Source organism: Malus sylvestris, chromosome 11 (assembly GCF_916048215.2).
Source record: "Malus sylvestris chromosome 11, drMalSylv7.2, whole genome shotgun sequence".
Classification (NCBI taxonomy): Eukaryota; Viridiplantae; Streptophyta; class Magnoliopsida; order Rosales; family Rosaceae; genus Malus; species Malus sylvestris.
Genome location: NC_062270.1, coordinates 27492694 through 27507323, shown reverse-complemented (window position 1 = coordinate 27507323; position 14630 = coordinate 27492694). Strand labels below are relative to the sequence as shown.

Below are 14630 nucleotides of genomic sequence, written 5' to 3'. Positions count from 1 at the left end.
AGAGTGAAGAACAATAGAACTTGATGATCAAGAGAGTAAAGAACAATAAAACTTGATTGACGAGTATAATAAATTCAATAACGCCAATTGTTTCTCTTGTGCTTTTTTTTTTCTTTTTAAAATCAACATAACACTAACCAGCCGATTATTAAAATAATCAATTGAATAAAAAATTATTGAAAAGCAAAATATAAATTCAAAGTTTTGATTACCTTCAAATACAATCTTCAAGATCAGGTGAAAGTTGATTTAAACATTCGATAGAAATAGAGTGATTGGAAAGTTGAAGGAAAAAAAAAAAGATTGCAAGGGGACTAGAATTTATAACTTTATATGCATTTGGACAAATGGAATGGGAGTAAATTTTATTTTTTAAAAAAATAAAAAATAAAAATAGTCCCTAAAAAAGCAACTCCATGTTTCAAACTCAACACCCAAAAGAAAAAGGAAGTCAAACATTTCCACTGGACCAAAAATTAAATTATGATTTTTTTTATTTTTTATTTTTTGTATTTATATGTTAATTACAGGATATTAAAAATTTTGGGAACCCATCCGAGTGGAGGCCTTAGACGGGCGCTTACTTGGACTACACTCAGAGCCAGCCCTGTTTAAGACTGCTCCAAATTTAATCTAGAGTGCTTTCATTGACGATTGAAATCTTTCTTGCTTATTGTAATAATAATACCACCATCGTCTCGTATAAAAGAAATGCATATACAAATATATGTACTGAAAAAATTGGTAAACATATGTATGATAATCACACCATTTACCCACTTCACGAGAAGTGTAGATGGTTTCCAGCAAATGATAGATTGCTCTAATCAGTGGATAGAGCTTCCTATTCAATCTATTGCGTCATGGCTTTAAAAACTATCCCCTCCCTTGATTGTAGTTTCGATTAATAATAAGGAAAACTAATGAAAATGGTTTGAAAATTTTGAGTTTGAACGATAAAAACAAAATAAAGGGTAAAGTGAATAGTACCAAGATTAACTTCTTAGTGTAAAAATGTGGTTTTTCGTTAAAATAAACAGTACCGGAAGCTTTTCGTTAAAATTCCCTTAACAATATCATTTATAATAAAAAAAAGTACTACAATTTCTCAATATTTCTCACTTATAAGTGGTATGTCTTGAGTTAACTTTTGTGAATGATGAGTTCGATATCAATTTATTATGGCTGAACATCATGTAACTTAGTCCAAATATATTCTTTTATAAGAAAAGAAAAAGTATGTAATGTCTTGAGTTTCCAATTCTATTCAAATAAATAGATGGAGAAATGTCGTAATAATTTTCAAATAGTTAAAAGTGATTTTTTTTAATACATCAATCTATTTACACCAACAGTGAAAATTGAGTAAAGCCACATTATGAGTGGATGGTAGTAACTAGAATTAGACCATAATAGCAGGACTTTTTTTAGCCAAGTGCCGGGCATTGCCTGTTGGGTATTGGCACCAATAAGCATCCTTTTTGGATCCCGTTTGTGAGGATCCGGGAATCATCTAATCACATTCATTCATCGTATATCATGCGGTCAGAAATTATTGTTAATTTTTTTATTTAATGTGTTTAACAAAAAATGATGGCATGATACATGATGAACGAAATATGATTAAAAGATCTCCGGTATCTTTACAAAGAGGATCCGGAATCCGGAAAGGATTCTCATCTATTGGCACGCCTCTGTGGTTTTCGAAGGTACATGAAATTTACAGAACTGAACGACTTCATCTCTGTATTACATGGCTTCTCTGCTGCGTCGAATTGCACAATCTTTAATTCCCAAACCCATCAATCAGAAAACCCAACTGATCCACACAAACTCAGGGCCGCCAAATGACGTCGTCAAATCCATCCGCGACTCGTTCAGAAGCAGCTGCAATTGGGACACTCTGTCCACAAAGTTCGAGTCCGTTAAATTGGACGGAGAGCTCGTCGAGAGTGTGCTGCTAGCACTGAAGGAACCCATCGATGCGAAACGTGCTCTGGGTTTCTTCCACTGGGCAGCTCACAGCAAAGATTTCGAACACGGGGTTTGGTCCTACTCCATAACCATTCATATTTTAGCCAGAGCCAGGCTGCTCATGGATGCAAGGGCATTGCTCGAATCGGTTTTGAAGAAAAATGTCGGAAATCCTTCGAAGTATTCGGTTGTGGATTCGTTGCTTAGTAGTTATGAGGTCGCGGCTTCGAGTCCGTTTGTGTTTGATTTGCTGGTGCGGGCTTATGCTAAGCTGAGAATGTTTGAGACTGGTTTTGATGTTTGTTGTTATTTGGGGGAACGTGGGTTGCCTTTGAGTCTCATAAGTTACAACACATTGCTTCGTGTTGTCGAAAAATCTGACCGGACTGCTCTGGTTTGGCAGATTTATGAGCATATGATCGAAAAAAGAAGGTACCCGAACGAAGAGACGATTAAAATCTTGGTTGATGCTTTGTGCAAGGAAGGGAAGTTGAGGAAATGTGTTGACATGCTGGACAGGATTCATGGGAAGAGATGCTCGCCTTCCGTGGTTGCGAATACTAGTTTAGTTTTCGGGATTTTGGAGGAGGGTAGGGTTGAGCAAGGAATGGTGGTATTGAAGAAAATGTTGCAAAGAAATATGGTTCTTGATACAATTGCATACTCATTGATTGTAAGCGCTAAGGTTAAACTAGGAGATGTAAACTCCGCACGGGAGGTGTATGAAGAAATGCTTAAGAGAGGTTTTCGACCAAACTCTTTCATCTGTACCTTGTTTATAGGAGCTCATTGTGAAGGAGGACGAATTGACGAAGCACAATGCATGATGCACGAGATGGAAACTATGGATTTAAAGCCGTATGACGAGAGTTATAATCTTCTTATTGAAGGATGTTCCAAAGCCGGAAGAGCGGAAGCAAGCACGAGTTACTTGAAGAAGATGATGGAGAGCGGGTTCATCCCTAGTTGTTCGTCCTTCAACGAGATGGTTGGAAAGTTGTGTGAAACTGGAGATGCAGAGCATGCCAATGAAATGTTAACTACCCTGTTAGATAAAGGGTTTGTACCCGACGAGATTACGTACTCCCATCTGATCAACGGGTTTGAGAGAAAAGGTGACATTCAGGAAGTTGTCAAGCTCTACTATGAGATGGAGTCGAGGTCGCTGTCTCCTGGAATTTCGGTTTTTGCATCCTTGATAACGAGCTTCTGCCAAACAGGGAAACCGGAGGAAGCAGAAAAGTATATTGGAATCATGAAAGATCGTTCGATAGCCCCGAGTGTATGTACATATGAGACCCTGATTTCCAGCCACTTGGAGAAGGGCAATTTAGAGAGGGTCCTTCACCTTCGGAAAGAAATGGCCAAAAGAATTAAACCCTGATTGCTCTCTCGTCTTCTATGAAGAAGCTTTTAGACTTTGGATTCAGGACATGTTCATGGAGCTGTTTCTGTATAATATGTAAGTAATTCTCTTGAACAGCCACAAACTGTAAAAACCCACGACTAAACTTAACTTAGTGAACCCGGCCTTCGGGGAGGACGTTGCTCTCAAGTTTCAACCACTTATGCTAGCTATAACGTTAAATCGCATCTGGTCATACAATACAATCTACTAAACTGAATAATCGGACTAAATAAGCAGGAAAAAATAACTAGATCTGCATCAATTAGAAACCCTGTAAACTTGCATTTTGATTTGTGTTGTAATTCACTTTTAAGGATGTTGGTGCCGATCAAGAAACGATAAACAGAACCGAGGAAAACTCCGAACAAATTTACATGCGTTGATTTCCAAAAACGAAACTGATCTAACAACCAGGATTTCACAGAGATATTAGCAGGCTGTTCAAAACATGCAGATGTAATGGAAGTCGACAGTCAGAAACCTAACAAAAGCTTTGTGTTGCACATCCTATTATAGCGCTTCAAGCTCTATTCTTCTACGAACAAAAAGATGAAGCTCATTTCTTCAGGCTCTATTCTTCTGCGATACAAGGAGGACAGTTAGTTAAAGAATTCCAGCAAACATTTGTACAAAAAGTTTCAAGAGTTTCCAGTAATCATTTCCATAAAAAGTTCGTAACGGATATTGTAAATGCATTTAATTTGTAAACCAAAGCCAAACAAAGAAATCAGAAAATTACGAGAAGGGACTATAGGAAACAGAAACAAGGGATGAAAATGGACAAGAAGCTACCATTTCTTGAACAAATTGCATCGAACAAACAGAAACATCCAGAACCAGTGAGAATGGTAGTACAGAACAAGTTAATCAATATATAACTTCAACGACTGGTGTATCTATGAGCCAACCTACTGTGTCCAACAAGAAGGGTGTACTTGAAAGTGCTTTTGATTGTGTCACAATTGCTAACACATAACCAAAGACGCCTTCGTCAATAAATGGCAGAGACAGGAAAAAAAAAGCTTTTTGGTTCAGAAAAACACCTTCGATGTTTCCTAAACAAGAACCTAACAAAGTGTGGAATGAGTTTATTGTGTGCTTTTAACAAAGTGCCGCTAAATACCTAGTAAAGAACTACTGTCCAAAGGCAAAAGGAAAGCAAAATTATGAAAACATCAAGCAAAGAAATAGTAGACACGAGACATTGTTACATTCATGACATGAAACACTAGAGATGATGATAAAACAATTACATATGAAGTGCAGCCTGTCCTGTTAACAGCCGAGTAAACAAACACATACAGTTCCAAATCATTCCACTTGTTAACACACCTTTTAGCCGAAGCTTAATCTCAGCATATCACAAACGAGAACCATCGAAGAAGAGATTGAAACAAGACCGCCATAGTAATTGAGAGGATTCTTCTTTACCTACCATCAAATTCTTTCGTATTTCATGTTCTGGATCACGACCGCCATAGTAATTGGGTGAAACAAGGCTCTCCATGTAGATCCCAGCATTTTCAAATTCAGGAAATTCCCGAACTGACAGATTGTGAAAGCTTTTCTTGTTAAAATCATACATAACAAACTGATAGTCGAGCAGCAACAGATCATGACTGTCCTTCCAAAAGCTCGTATGATATAGTTCAGAGTATCGGAAGGAGGTCTTTATGTTAGTCCAAAACTGCCTAATTCCGTAGTGCTTCATGACCCAAAACTCATCATGAATTTTAAAATCGTCACAACGTGTTAAACATAAGCAATACCTGAAGACACCCACCACATAGTATTCATTTGGGATGAAACCAGAACCTTTAAGTGGCAGTGGAATCTCTCGAAACTCCTCAGCCAAATGGAAAGACACAATCACGGGTGATGACTCCTTGCCAACTTTTGTCATCACCCAATGAACATGTTTGCACTCAAAATATACCCATTTTTACTTATTTGGGCAATTTGGGTAAAATATGGCATTTGGAGGATTAATATGCAAGAAAGCTAACTTGGAAGGATATTTAGATGCAAGTGGAGGGGTTGGACATTATAATATTGTTTCTCCAATTCGTTTGGGTGGTGGAGATGTGTATGCCTTCAAGTAGATTGGAAAATCATTCAGACATTCTTGCAGGAGGCATGTGAAGAAGACAGCTTGCTTCTTTTTATTATTAATTTATTACAAATGGTGGAGATATGTGGTGGAGATTCAAACTTGCTTATTCTAAACATTTCACAATACAAGCTGCCCAAGCTTCTTTCGGGCAAGTACAAAACCTCAGCAGGAGGGTTTCCTCCAGACCTCTATAAAAAGGAGCAAATGCACAAGGATTATAGGCACTCAAACAAACAAACAAAAGCACAAACTCTGCTCAAAAAGCCAGATTTGCCTTTCAAAACGAAGCTGTAGTCAGCCCAAGCTTTCATCCCCCTCGGGATAATCTTTTCTCCTAAACTTTGTAATAGCTCTGCTACCTTGTTCGAACTTGTTGTAGTATCGATTCACCCTTTTGTATTCTCCTTTCCCCTCTCCACCTCTAAGCTTTCAGACCTTTGACAGAACTACAAAGATAGGGACCTGCAAGACGATCAGCCTTAATTGATAAGCCTTGCCCGAAGAGTCTTGCCCGACGAGTCTTGCCCGACGAGACTTGCCCGACGAGACTTGCCCGACAACGCCCGGAAACGAAGCAGAAGCCCGACAGCAGCCCTCAACCGGCGCCAACCTCCAGGGGAGCTGTGTGCTCGTCGGCCAGGAAACATCCCCAACGGAAATTCCTGCCACGAACATAGTTTTGGCACGCCCGGTGGGATCCTTATATGAAGTTAGATCATGAACAATCCTTATGTTCATGATTTTTTGGAGGATGACGGTGTGGAAGAGCGCCCAAGCCATGGCTATCACATAGAGCCAACCTATGAGTTGCCCACCAATGGGTACATGGCGGGAGAGTACTCAAGTCCCATGGAACATGATTGTCGGCCAACTAATGGCCATCAAATAAATAATAATCTTGAAGATTGGCCAACTTATGGCTATGATGAAGGTTATTATTCTTTTGAAGACAATCATATTCATGAATACTATGATAGGCCAACAAATGGCTTTGAGTATCAAAAGGCTTCCAATGAGTACATAGAGCCAATATATGAGATGCCAACTCATGATCATCCGGATGAAAAGCTCTACAAAGAGGATGTGGGCAAAATAGAGAAGACGTCCAAACTCCATGTGGCAAGCATCGAGTATGGTGAAGAGGTCACTAAGTGTTTTAAAAGGGTGGAGGAAAGCTATACAACTTTTGGAGAAACTTTGAGGAAGTTGATAGATCAAATGTGTCAAAAACCCTCTACAAAGCACACTCACCCTACTACAACCAAGGAAGAACAAATCATACACATTGATGAAAGCCAAACAATGGCTCCACCCAATGAAAAATCCATGAAAATGGATATGGTTGTAGGAGACCAAGCTAAGATGGAGATGATGGCTAGTATAGGCCAAACACCAACGCTCGGGGGCACGAGCCCACACCTCATGTAGAGCCCGAAGAAGAAGAAAATAGCTCATACACTCTTCCCCGCCAACACGAGCATGTTGTCCGCATCGAGATCTCAAGGAGGACAAAGCTTGGGATCAAACATGAATGGCCACCTCCTATGGTTCCCAAGCTATATGGCATGGCCAATTTAAATGATGGGGTGCACAAGTCAGACAACATTTTTTCCAATGCTAGTTGCACTACCAATTGCCTTGCTTCTCTTGCCAAAGTTTATCAACGATAGAAGGACCGAAGAGGTAGACGTGCCTCTTCCTTCAACATCAATCCTGGCAGCATTGGGGTTGTAAGTTTCACAAACTTTGCTCAAATTTGTAAAACTTGGGGGGCACTGTTTGCACTCAAAATATACCCATTTTTACTTATTTGGGCAATTTGGGTAAAATATGGCATTTGGAGGATTAATATGCAAGAAAGCTAACTTGGAAGGATATTTAGATGCAAGTGGAGGGGTTGGACATTATAATATTGTTTCTCCAATTCGTTTGGGTGGTGGAGATGTGTATGCCTTCAAGTAGATTGGAAAAGCATTCAGACATTCTTGCAGGAGGCATGTGAAGAAGACAGCTTGCTTCTTTTTATTATTAATTTATTACAAGTGGTGGAGATATGTGGTGGAGATTCAAACTTGCTTATTCTAAACATTTCACAATACAAGCTGCCCAAGCTTCTTTCGGGCAAGTACAAAACCTCAGCAGGAGGGTTTCCTCCAGACCTCTATAAAAAGGAGCAGATGCACAAGGATTATAGACACTCAAAACAACCAATCAAAACTCTACTCAAATTAGCTCATCAGCTTCCTTGTAGACATTTATTTTTAGCCAAGCATCCTTTGCTTTTCTTGTTTATTAGCTCTGCTACTCACTTGTAGTATCGATCTCATTTGTAGCTTTTATGTACTCATTTCCATCATATAAATTACAAGCAATATGCAATATTAGTCACTTTCCTCTGTCATTTACATTTCCAAGCAACCTTGTCATTTACATATTGTTCTATCTCTTCATATAAGTAAAGTCCTTATTTTTAAGGCAAACAAAGAACCTTAATTTGAGCAACTCCCACTCAAATGGCACAATCTCTTGATTTGAAGTCAAAAGGCGCAACCTCAATCATTCAAATCCCGTCTACTAGCGGCATCTAGTAGTGGCACGCCCGCACCCATCAATCTCGTATGTGAAGTAAATCCCCGGCTTACCCGCAAGGCCCTATGGCGGATTTAGGGAGCGAACAGAACACTTCCATTCAGCAGAACCCCATGAGTAATATCGGCGTCATTGTACTGAATTGGACTTTTAACCACTCTCCAAGAATCAGTTTTCAGTGAATAGACACTAAATCAAAAGTGTCCAACCGCTTAGGATACACTGCACAAACCACCTTGTAATCATTAGCCGAGTGATCAAATCCAAACCCCTTGTGATCGAGATATTTCGGTCCCTCGGGCAGTTTCTTGGCTTCCCCAGTAGCCGGGTTAACCAGATACAACTGCTCCGGCTTACCCAACTCGCACAACAACAATCCCTCGCAGTACAACAAATCCTCAATCCTACCACATGGAAACTCAGTACGAACCAAACCTACCTCAGGAGCTACCAAATCACCAATGTCATTATAATTTTCATCGTAACTCAGAAGTAAGTTATCAAGGTTCAGAGAGTAAATGGAATTACCATCTGGCATAGTAAACATGACTCTTCGTCTTTGGAAAAAAAAACATCTTTGTTCTCAGATGATTTCTTGAAGTGAAATTTCACAAAATTAGGGTTATATATTAGGGATTTCCAGGGCTTGGATACAGACCTGAGCGGCACAGTGATTTGGGAGGCAGCCATGAAAGAATCTCGACGATCATGTCCCATGGGAGTACAGGCATCAACTGCTGCTCCTTCATTTTCTCGGGAAGTAGCTCCTCCGCTATTTTCTCGCGCAGCTTCTTCTTCTCCGTACCAGGAACAGGCGTTTCCCAAGTCTGAAAACCAATGGGTGTTTCTTGTTGGAAGTCAAAAGCAAACTGAATGTGAATAGTAATAAATGGCAACAGTTGAAATTGTTGGCTGCACAACTATCTTTTACCGATAGCTGCCTTTAATCTGTCTACAAGCTGCCTCGTTTGTTTTTCAACATCAGCAGTCATATGACTTTTGTATGGATAACATTCAGTGTTATGTTTAGAAAGTCTTGTAAAATCTCTACAAGATAGATGTGTATGTACGTTTGAAATATCCAACTCCATCTAGAAGCTAGGAATCAGTTTGTAAACTCTTTTAATATGTCAGAGTATTATTTTTATCAAAGCTTGCTGTTTCTTTTTCTTTCACTGGGTCCAATTTCAATCATAGTAGAAGTGAGAAGTGTGATAGAGTTTGTAAACTTATTACCCACGTAATTGGTATTGAGTTAGCAAATTTTGAATAACAACAATTGGTATCAGAGCCAAAATTCTATTCTAGCAAGTGCAATAACTATGGCATCCAACTTGGTGCAGCTCCAGGTTCCCACATTGAAGAAAGAAAATTATGAAAGATGGTACATCCAATTCAAACCATTGTTTGGATCACATGAGCTATGGTAAGTTGTCAGTATTGAGTATGTTGAACCCACTGCTAAGCCAGAAGTCGCCTACACTGCCAAGCAAAGGGACACTCTCAAGGACTTACTAAAGAAGGACAAGGCGGTGTTGTATCTTCTGTACCAAGGTCTGGAAGATGCAATGTTCGAGAAGGTTGCAGAAGCAACAACCAACAACCAAGTTTGGGACACTCTGAGCACAATTAATAAAGGAGTAGATCGGGTAAAAAGAGTCTGACTCCAATCCTTAAGAGCAAATTTTGAGGCTGCTCATATAAAGAAGGAGAAAACATTTCAAACTACTACTCTCGACTACTTGTAATTGTGAATCAAATGAAAATGAATGGTGAGAAGCTTGATGATGTTCGTGTCATAGAGAAATTCCTTCGATCCCTGACATCCAACTTTGAGCATGTTGTGACTGCTATTGAGAAATCCAAGGACATGAAAACTATGAGCACAAAGGAACTGCTAGGATCATTCCTAGTTCACGAGCAATGCATTTAGAAGAATGTAAGCCCCACAACGTTAAAGCAAGTTTTGGAGTCAAAGCTGCATATTGACAAGTCAAGTGGAGGTCATGGACAACATAACTCACGACACGGGAGTTCATCTAGCCGTCATCGAGGACGAGGCTGAGGAAGAGGTCGAGGCTATGCACAAAATCGAGATTAGTCTCAAGAGTGGAGGCCTGCTCAAGGAAATACACATATCCAGTTTCACAACTGTACGCAATATGGACATTATGCCAATGAATGTTCATATAAAAATGCTGAACATGTCAACATGGCAGAATTGAGTGAAAATGCTAGTGAGGAACTTACTGTCTTACTAGTGCACCATGATTCCAACTTCTAACAAGATATTTGGTATTTGGATTTTGGTGCAAACAACCATATGTGTGGGGAAAATGAGTTCCTTGCAGAACTCAAAGATGGGGCCTATGGATCTGTGAGTCCTGGTGACTCCTCAAAGATGCCAGTTGAAGGCAAAGAGAAGATCAAGATCATCCAGAATGATGGTAAAGAAGAGTGTATCTCTGATATCTACTACATACCGGGTATGAAGAGAAACATTTTGAGCATTGGTCAATTGCTCTAGAAAGGGTACATTATACATATGGAAAATATGCTTCTCATCCTCAGAAATGCAAGGAGAAAAGCTTATTGCACATGTTCGAATTTCAAAGAAATGAATGCTTTCATTGAATTTGAACAAAAGGATTGGAAGCTGCCACATAGGGGTGATGGAAGATGAGTCATGGAAATGGCATCTTCGCGTTGGCCAGTTTCATTTCAATGGTTGAAAGCTACTGTCTGTTGGAGGAATGGTTCGTGGTTTAGCTCAGATAAAACCCGTACACCATGTATGTGAAGGTTGCGTGCTCTCATTCCCTGTTGGTGATGCATGTAGAACAAAGGCACCGTTGCAATTGGTGCACATAGATATATGTGGTCCATTAGATCTAATGTCCTATGGAGGTAATAGGTATTTTATTACTTTCATGGATGATTTTAGTAGGAAGACTTGTGTTTAGTTTATCAAGGAGAAGTCGGCTACCCTAAGAGTTTTCAATGAGTTCAAGGCACCCACAAAGACTGAGAGCAACCATAAGGTTGTGGTTGGGAGATCAGGCAAAGGTGCAGAGTACACCTCCAATGCTTTCCAAGCATACTGCAAAGAGTAAGGAATTAGGCACAACTGACTGCTGCCTACACCCCACAACAAAATGGGATAGTCGAGAGAAAAATTTGAACCATCCTTGACATGACAAGTTCCATGCTTAAGGATAAGAGTTTTCTAAAAGAATTGTGGGCAAAAAATGTAGCTTGTTCGATTTATTTGTTGAATCGATGTCCAACAAAGAGTGTAAAAAGGATGACACCACAAGATGCTTAGAGTGGATACAAGCCGAATTGGACACCTAAAAGTTTTGGGTGTGTTGCATATGCTCAATTTCCAAAAGCCAAGAGGAGGAAGCTTGATGATCAAGGTGAGAAGTGTGTGTTTATGGGCTATAGTGATGAGTCCAAGGCATACAAGCTCTATAACCCACTAACTAGCAAACTAGTGGTTAGTAGAGATGTCATCTTCACTAAGGAAGAGACATGGAAGTGGAACAACAAAAAAGTCAGTTAGGAGAATATTGTTTCCACTGATTCTCAATCAATCACAACAACTCCAATGCACATAACTGCAGGGAGTGGTCCTACATCTAGTGAAGAAAGCAACTCATCAACTTTAATGAGGCTAAGAAGTTTCACCGAGAAATATGGATAAGAAGAAGAAGAAGAATAAGCCAACATTTTCTACTTATATGCAGACCACGAGCCTCTCGTATTCAATGAAGTTGTGGAAAAAGATGGTTGGAGAACAACCATGTAGGAAGAAATCCATGCCATCGAGGAGAATGAACTTGGGAGTTAACAAAGCTCCCACCAAATCAGAAGGCTATTGGTGTCAAGTGGGTGTACAAGATCAAATGCACTACAGATGAAAGTGTGGATCAATACAAATCGAGGCTTGTAGCCAAGGTCGACAAACAAAAGTATGAAGTGGACTATGATGAAGTCTATGCTCCAGTTGCAAGACTTGAAATGATAAGATTGTTAGTCTCTCATGCTGCTCATCATAAATGGAAAATTTATCAACTAGATGTCAAGTTAGCCTTTCTTAATGGAGTTCTTGAGGAAGAAGTGTACGGGGAACAACCAGAAGGCTTCCAAGTACAAGGAGATAAGATAAGGTTTATTATTTCAAGAAGGCTTTATATGGCCTCAAGCAAGCACCACGAGCTGGAACTCAAGGATTGACAACTACCTTCACCAAAATGGATTTCAAAAATATCCATACGCGCATTATTAGTGAAAAATGGGAGTTCTTATTTCTTTGTCTGTATGTAGATGTCTTGTTGTTTATAGGAAACAATGAAGTTACGTTCTGTAAGTTCAAGCAATCTATGTTCAGTGAATTCGAGATGACTGACAATGGAGTCATGTCATACTTTCTTGTCATAGAGGTGAAGCAAGAAAATGATGGTATCCCTAAATCTCAACAGAGGTACATGAGAGACATTTTGGAGAAGTTCAATATGGCCAAGTGTAATGTTATCAACACTCCAGTTGTAATTGGATTGAAGATGTCCAACGAAGGAGAAAGTGAGTTTGTAAATTCAACTGTGTACAAGAGCCTTGTTGGAAAGCCTGAGGTACCTTACAATCACAAGACTGGATATAGTTTATGGTGAGCAGGAATTCACTATTGGTCATTGGGTTTATTTGCGTCTTCAGTCTTACCATCAAACCATTGTTGCTAATCGCCACTGTCATAAATTGTCCTCTAGATATTATGGTCCTTTTCTAGTCGTACAACGAATTGGAAAGGTGGCCTACAAGCTTGACTTACCTCATTCGGTGCGCATCATCCCATTTTCCATGTGTCGTTGTTAAAGAAGAAATTGGGAACTCATGTGATTACCTCTCCCACCTTGCCTCGCATTCTTCCTGAAGATGTTCAGTGGTAGCTGGAAAAGGTTTTGGAGCGTGGCTTGGTACATTACTACAAAAGAAACTTATAGTGTCAGTGGGTGGTGTCGGTTTAATATAATGTAGTGGCGCATAAGACAGTTGCGACACTAATTGAACATGACGTCGGATTTACTGTCGCTTATAAGCGTCATAAAATGTCTACGTCACTTTTAAACCGACGTAAACATTTAATGTCGTTTATAACCGACATATATTTTAATAATTTTAAATACTGGCGTCACTTTAAACAAATTGGTGTCGCTTTTAAGCGACATAATTTTAAATACTATTGATATTTCTAATTTTACTATTTGATGTCATCGATCAGTCCCTCATCTCAGCCGTCCCTCATGTCATTGATCTTTCCTAAACCCAATCCACAGCCAAAATCACATTCTAGACAATGATCCTCGTCAAACCACTTTAGCCAATAGAATCCAACCACTCCCATTGTATAAAAACACATTCTCCTCACCTTTTAAGTCCATCTCAAAAATATCCAACTCTCAGTCTTTCAATCCAAATTGAACAGTCCCCAAATCCGCGAACTTTTCTGTCACCCAACTCCATCACTAGCGCCCAAAGCCGAGAAGAAGCTCATTGAGAAGAAGCCAGTAGAGGAGAAAAAGTCCGCCTTGGCGGAGAAAGCCCCCGTCGAGAAGAAATCCAAGGCTAGAAAGAAGCTCCCGAAGGAGGCCGGAGCTGCCGCCGGAGACAAGAAAAAGAAGAAATCGAATAAGAGTGTGGAGACCTACAAGATCTACATCTTCAAGGTGCTGAAGCAGGTCCACCCTGAGATTGGACGTGGATAGAGCATTAAAACTTTTGCTGAAGCAGGTATTATCCATTAGTACCTCAAGCAAATTAACCCTAATGTGTATTTTGCTTTCAATTTATTTATTTATTTATTTTTTATTTAATTTTTTTTTTGTGAATTTACTTTGATTTGGAACTCGATCTTTATCTTGGTAGGAAGTGAAATACGATTGTGGTTCATAAAATCAACCTTCGAATTGAGGGTTTTTAGTCATCGAATACTATCAAACTCTAGGTGTATGATTCTCTAATTGTGTTCGTGTTTTGTCAAAACTACATTGCGATGATCACGAACGCCATTCCATCTCTGTGTTGCTCTCCAACATGCGCAAGTGGGCTTATTTTCATATAATTTGTTGTAATTGTTATTAACTAAATGGAGGGAGTTCTATTAAAGTTTATTATTTTTAATATATTTGATGTCGCTTTATGGACGACAGTAGCGAGGTTATTTTATTTATTTAACTTACATGATGTCAGTTTGGACCGACAGTACGTCTGATTATTTAATTGTTTATTTGTTACTTAATGTCGCTTTTAAGTGCCATCATGTCAGATTTTCATGTCGCTTAAAAGCGACGTAAGGGACGATGTCGCTTTTAAGTGACACTGTTGTTTATTAATTTATATTACTTTACTTCTTGGTGGCGGATTAAGGGGGATAAGCGATGTCATTACCCTTTGTGACGGTAGTATTGGTGTCAGTAACTCTATCCGACATTGCATGATTTAATGTCGGATTTTTACCAAATATCCGACATTAACTGGTGTTTCTTG

At 39.4% G+C, this 14630-nt stretch overlaps 2 protein-coding genes across 3 annotated transcripts; one reads left to right on the top strand and one right to left on the bottom strand.

Annotated features, from left to right (window-relative positions):
- Nucleotides 1–1663: 1663 nt before the first annotated feature.
- Nucleotides 1664–3489, top strand: LOC126588543 (pentatricopeptide repeat-containing protein At1g66345, mitochondrial). Its single transcript, XM_050253644.1, has one exon. The coding sequence runs from the start codon at nucleotides 1754–1756 to the stop codon at nucleotides 3356–3358; it is 1605 nt and encodes a 534-aa protein (XP_050109601.1). The 5' UTR covers nucleotides 1664–1753; the 3' UTR covers nucleotides 3359–3489.
- A 155-nt stretch (nucleotides 3490–3644) lies between these two features.
- On the bottom strand, nucleotides 3645–5292 carry LOC126588644 (F-box/kelch-repeat protein At3g06240-like). 2 transcript variants are annotated; one of them, XM_050253744.1, is made up of 2 exons: nucleotides 4818–5292; nucleotides 3645–3961 (listed from the first exon to the last, which is right to left on the bottom strand). In XM_050253744.1, exons 1-2 carry the CDS (start codon nucleotides 5283–5285, stop codon nucleotides 3947–3949), a joined length of 483 nt encoding a protein of 160 aa, XP_050109701.1. In that variant the 5' UTR covers nucleotides 5286–5292; the 3' UTR covers nucleotides 3645–3946. The 2 variants fall into 2 exon arrangements, with proteins under 2 accessions (XP_050109701.1, XP_050109702.1); XM_050253745.1 differs by having other exon boundaries at nucleotides 3645–3958.
- Nucleotides 5293–14630: the final 9338 nt, after the last annotated feature.

What these genes read in the sequence shown, in the direction of transcription:
- LOC126588543 (XM_050253644.1), top strand. Translation starts at nt 1,754, where the DNA reads ATGGCTTCTCTGCTGCGTCGAATTGCACAATCTTTAATTCCCAAACCC.
- LOC126588644 (XM_050253744.1), bottom strand. Translation starts at nt 5,285, where the DNA reads ATGACAAAAGTTGGCAAGGAGTCATCACCCGTGATTGTGTCTTTCCAT.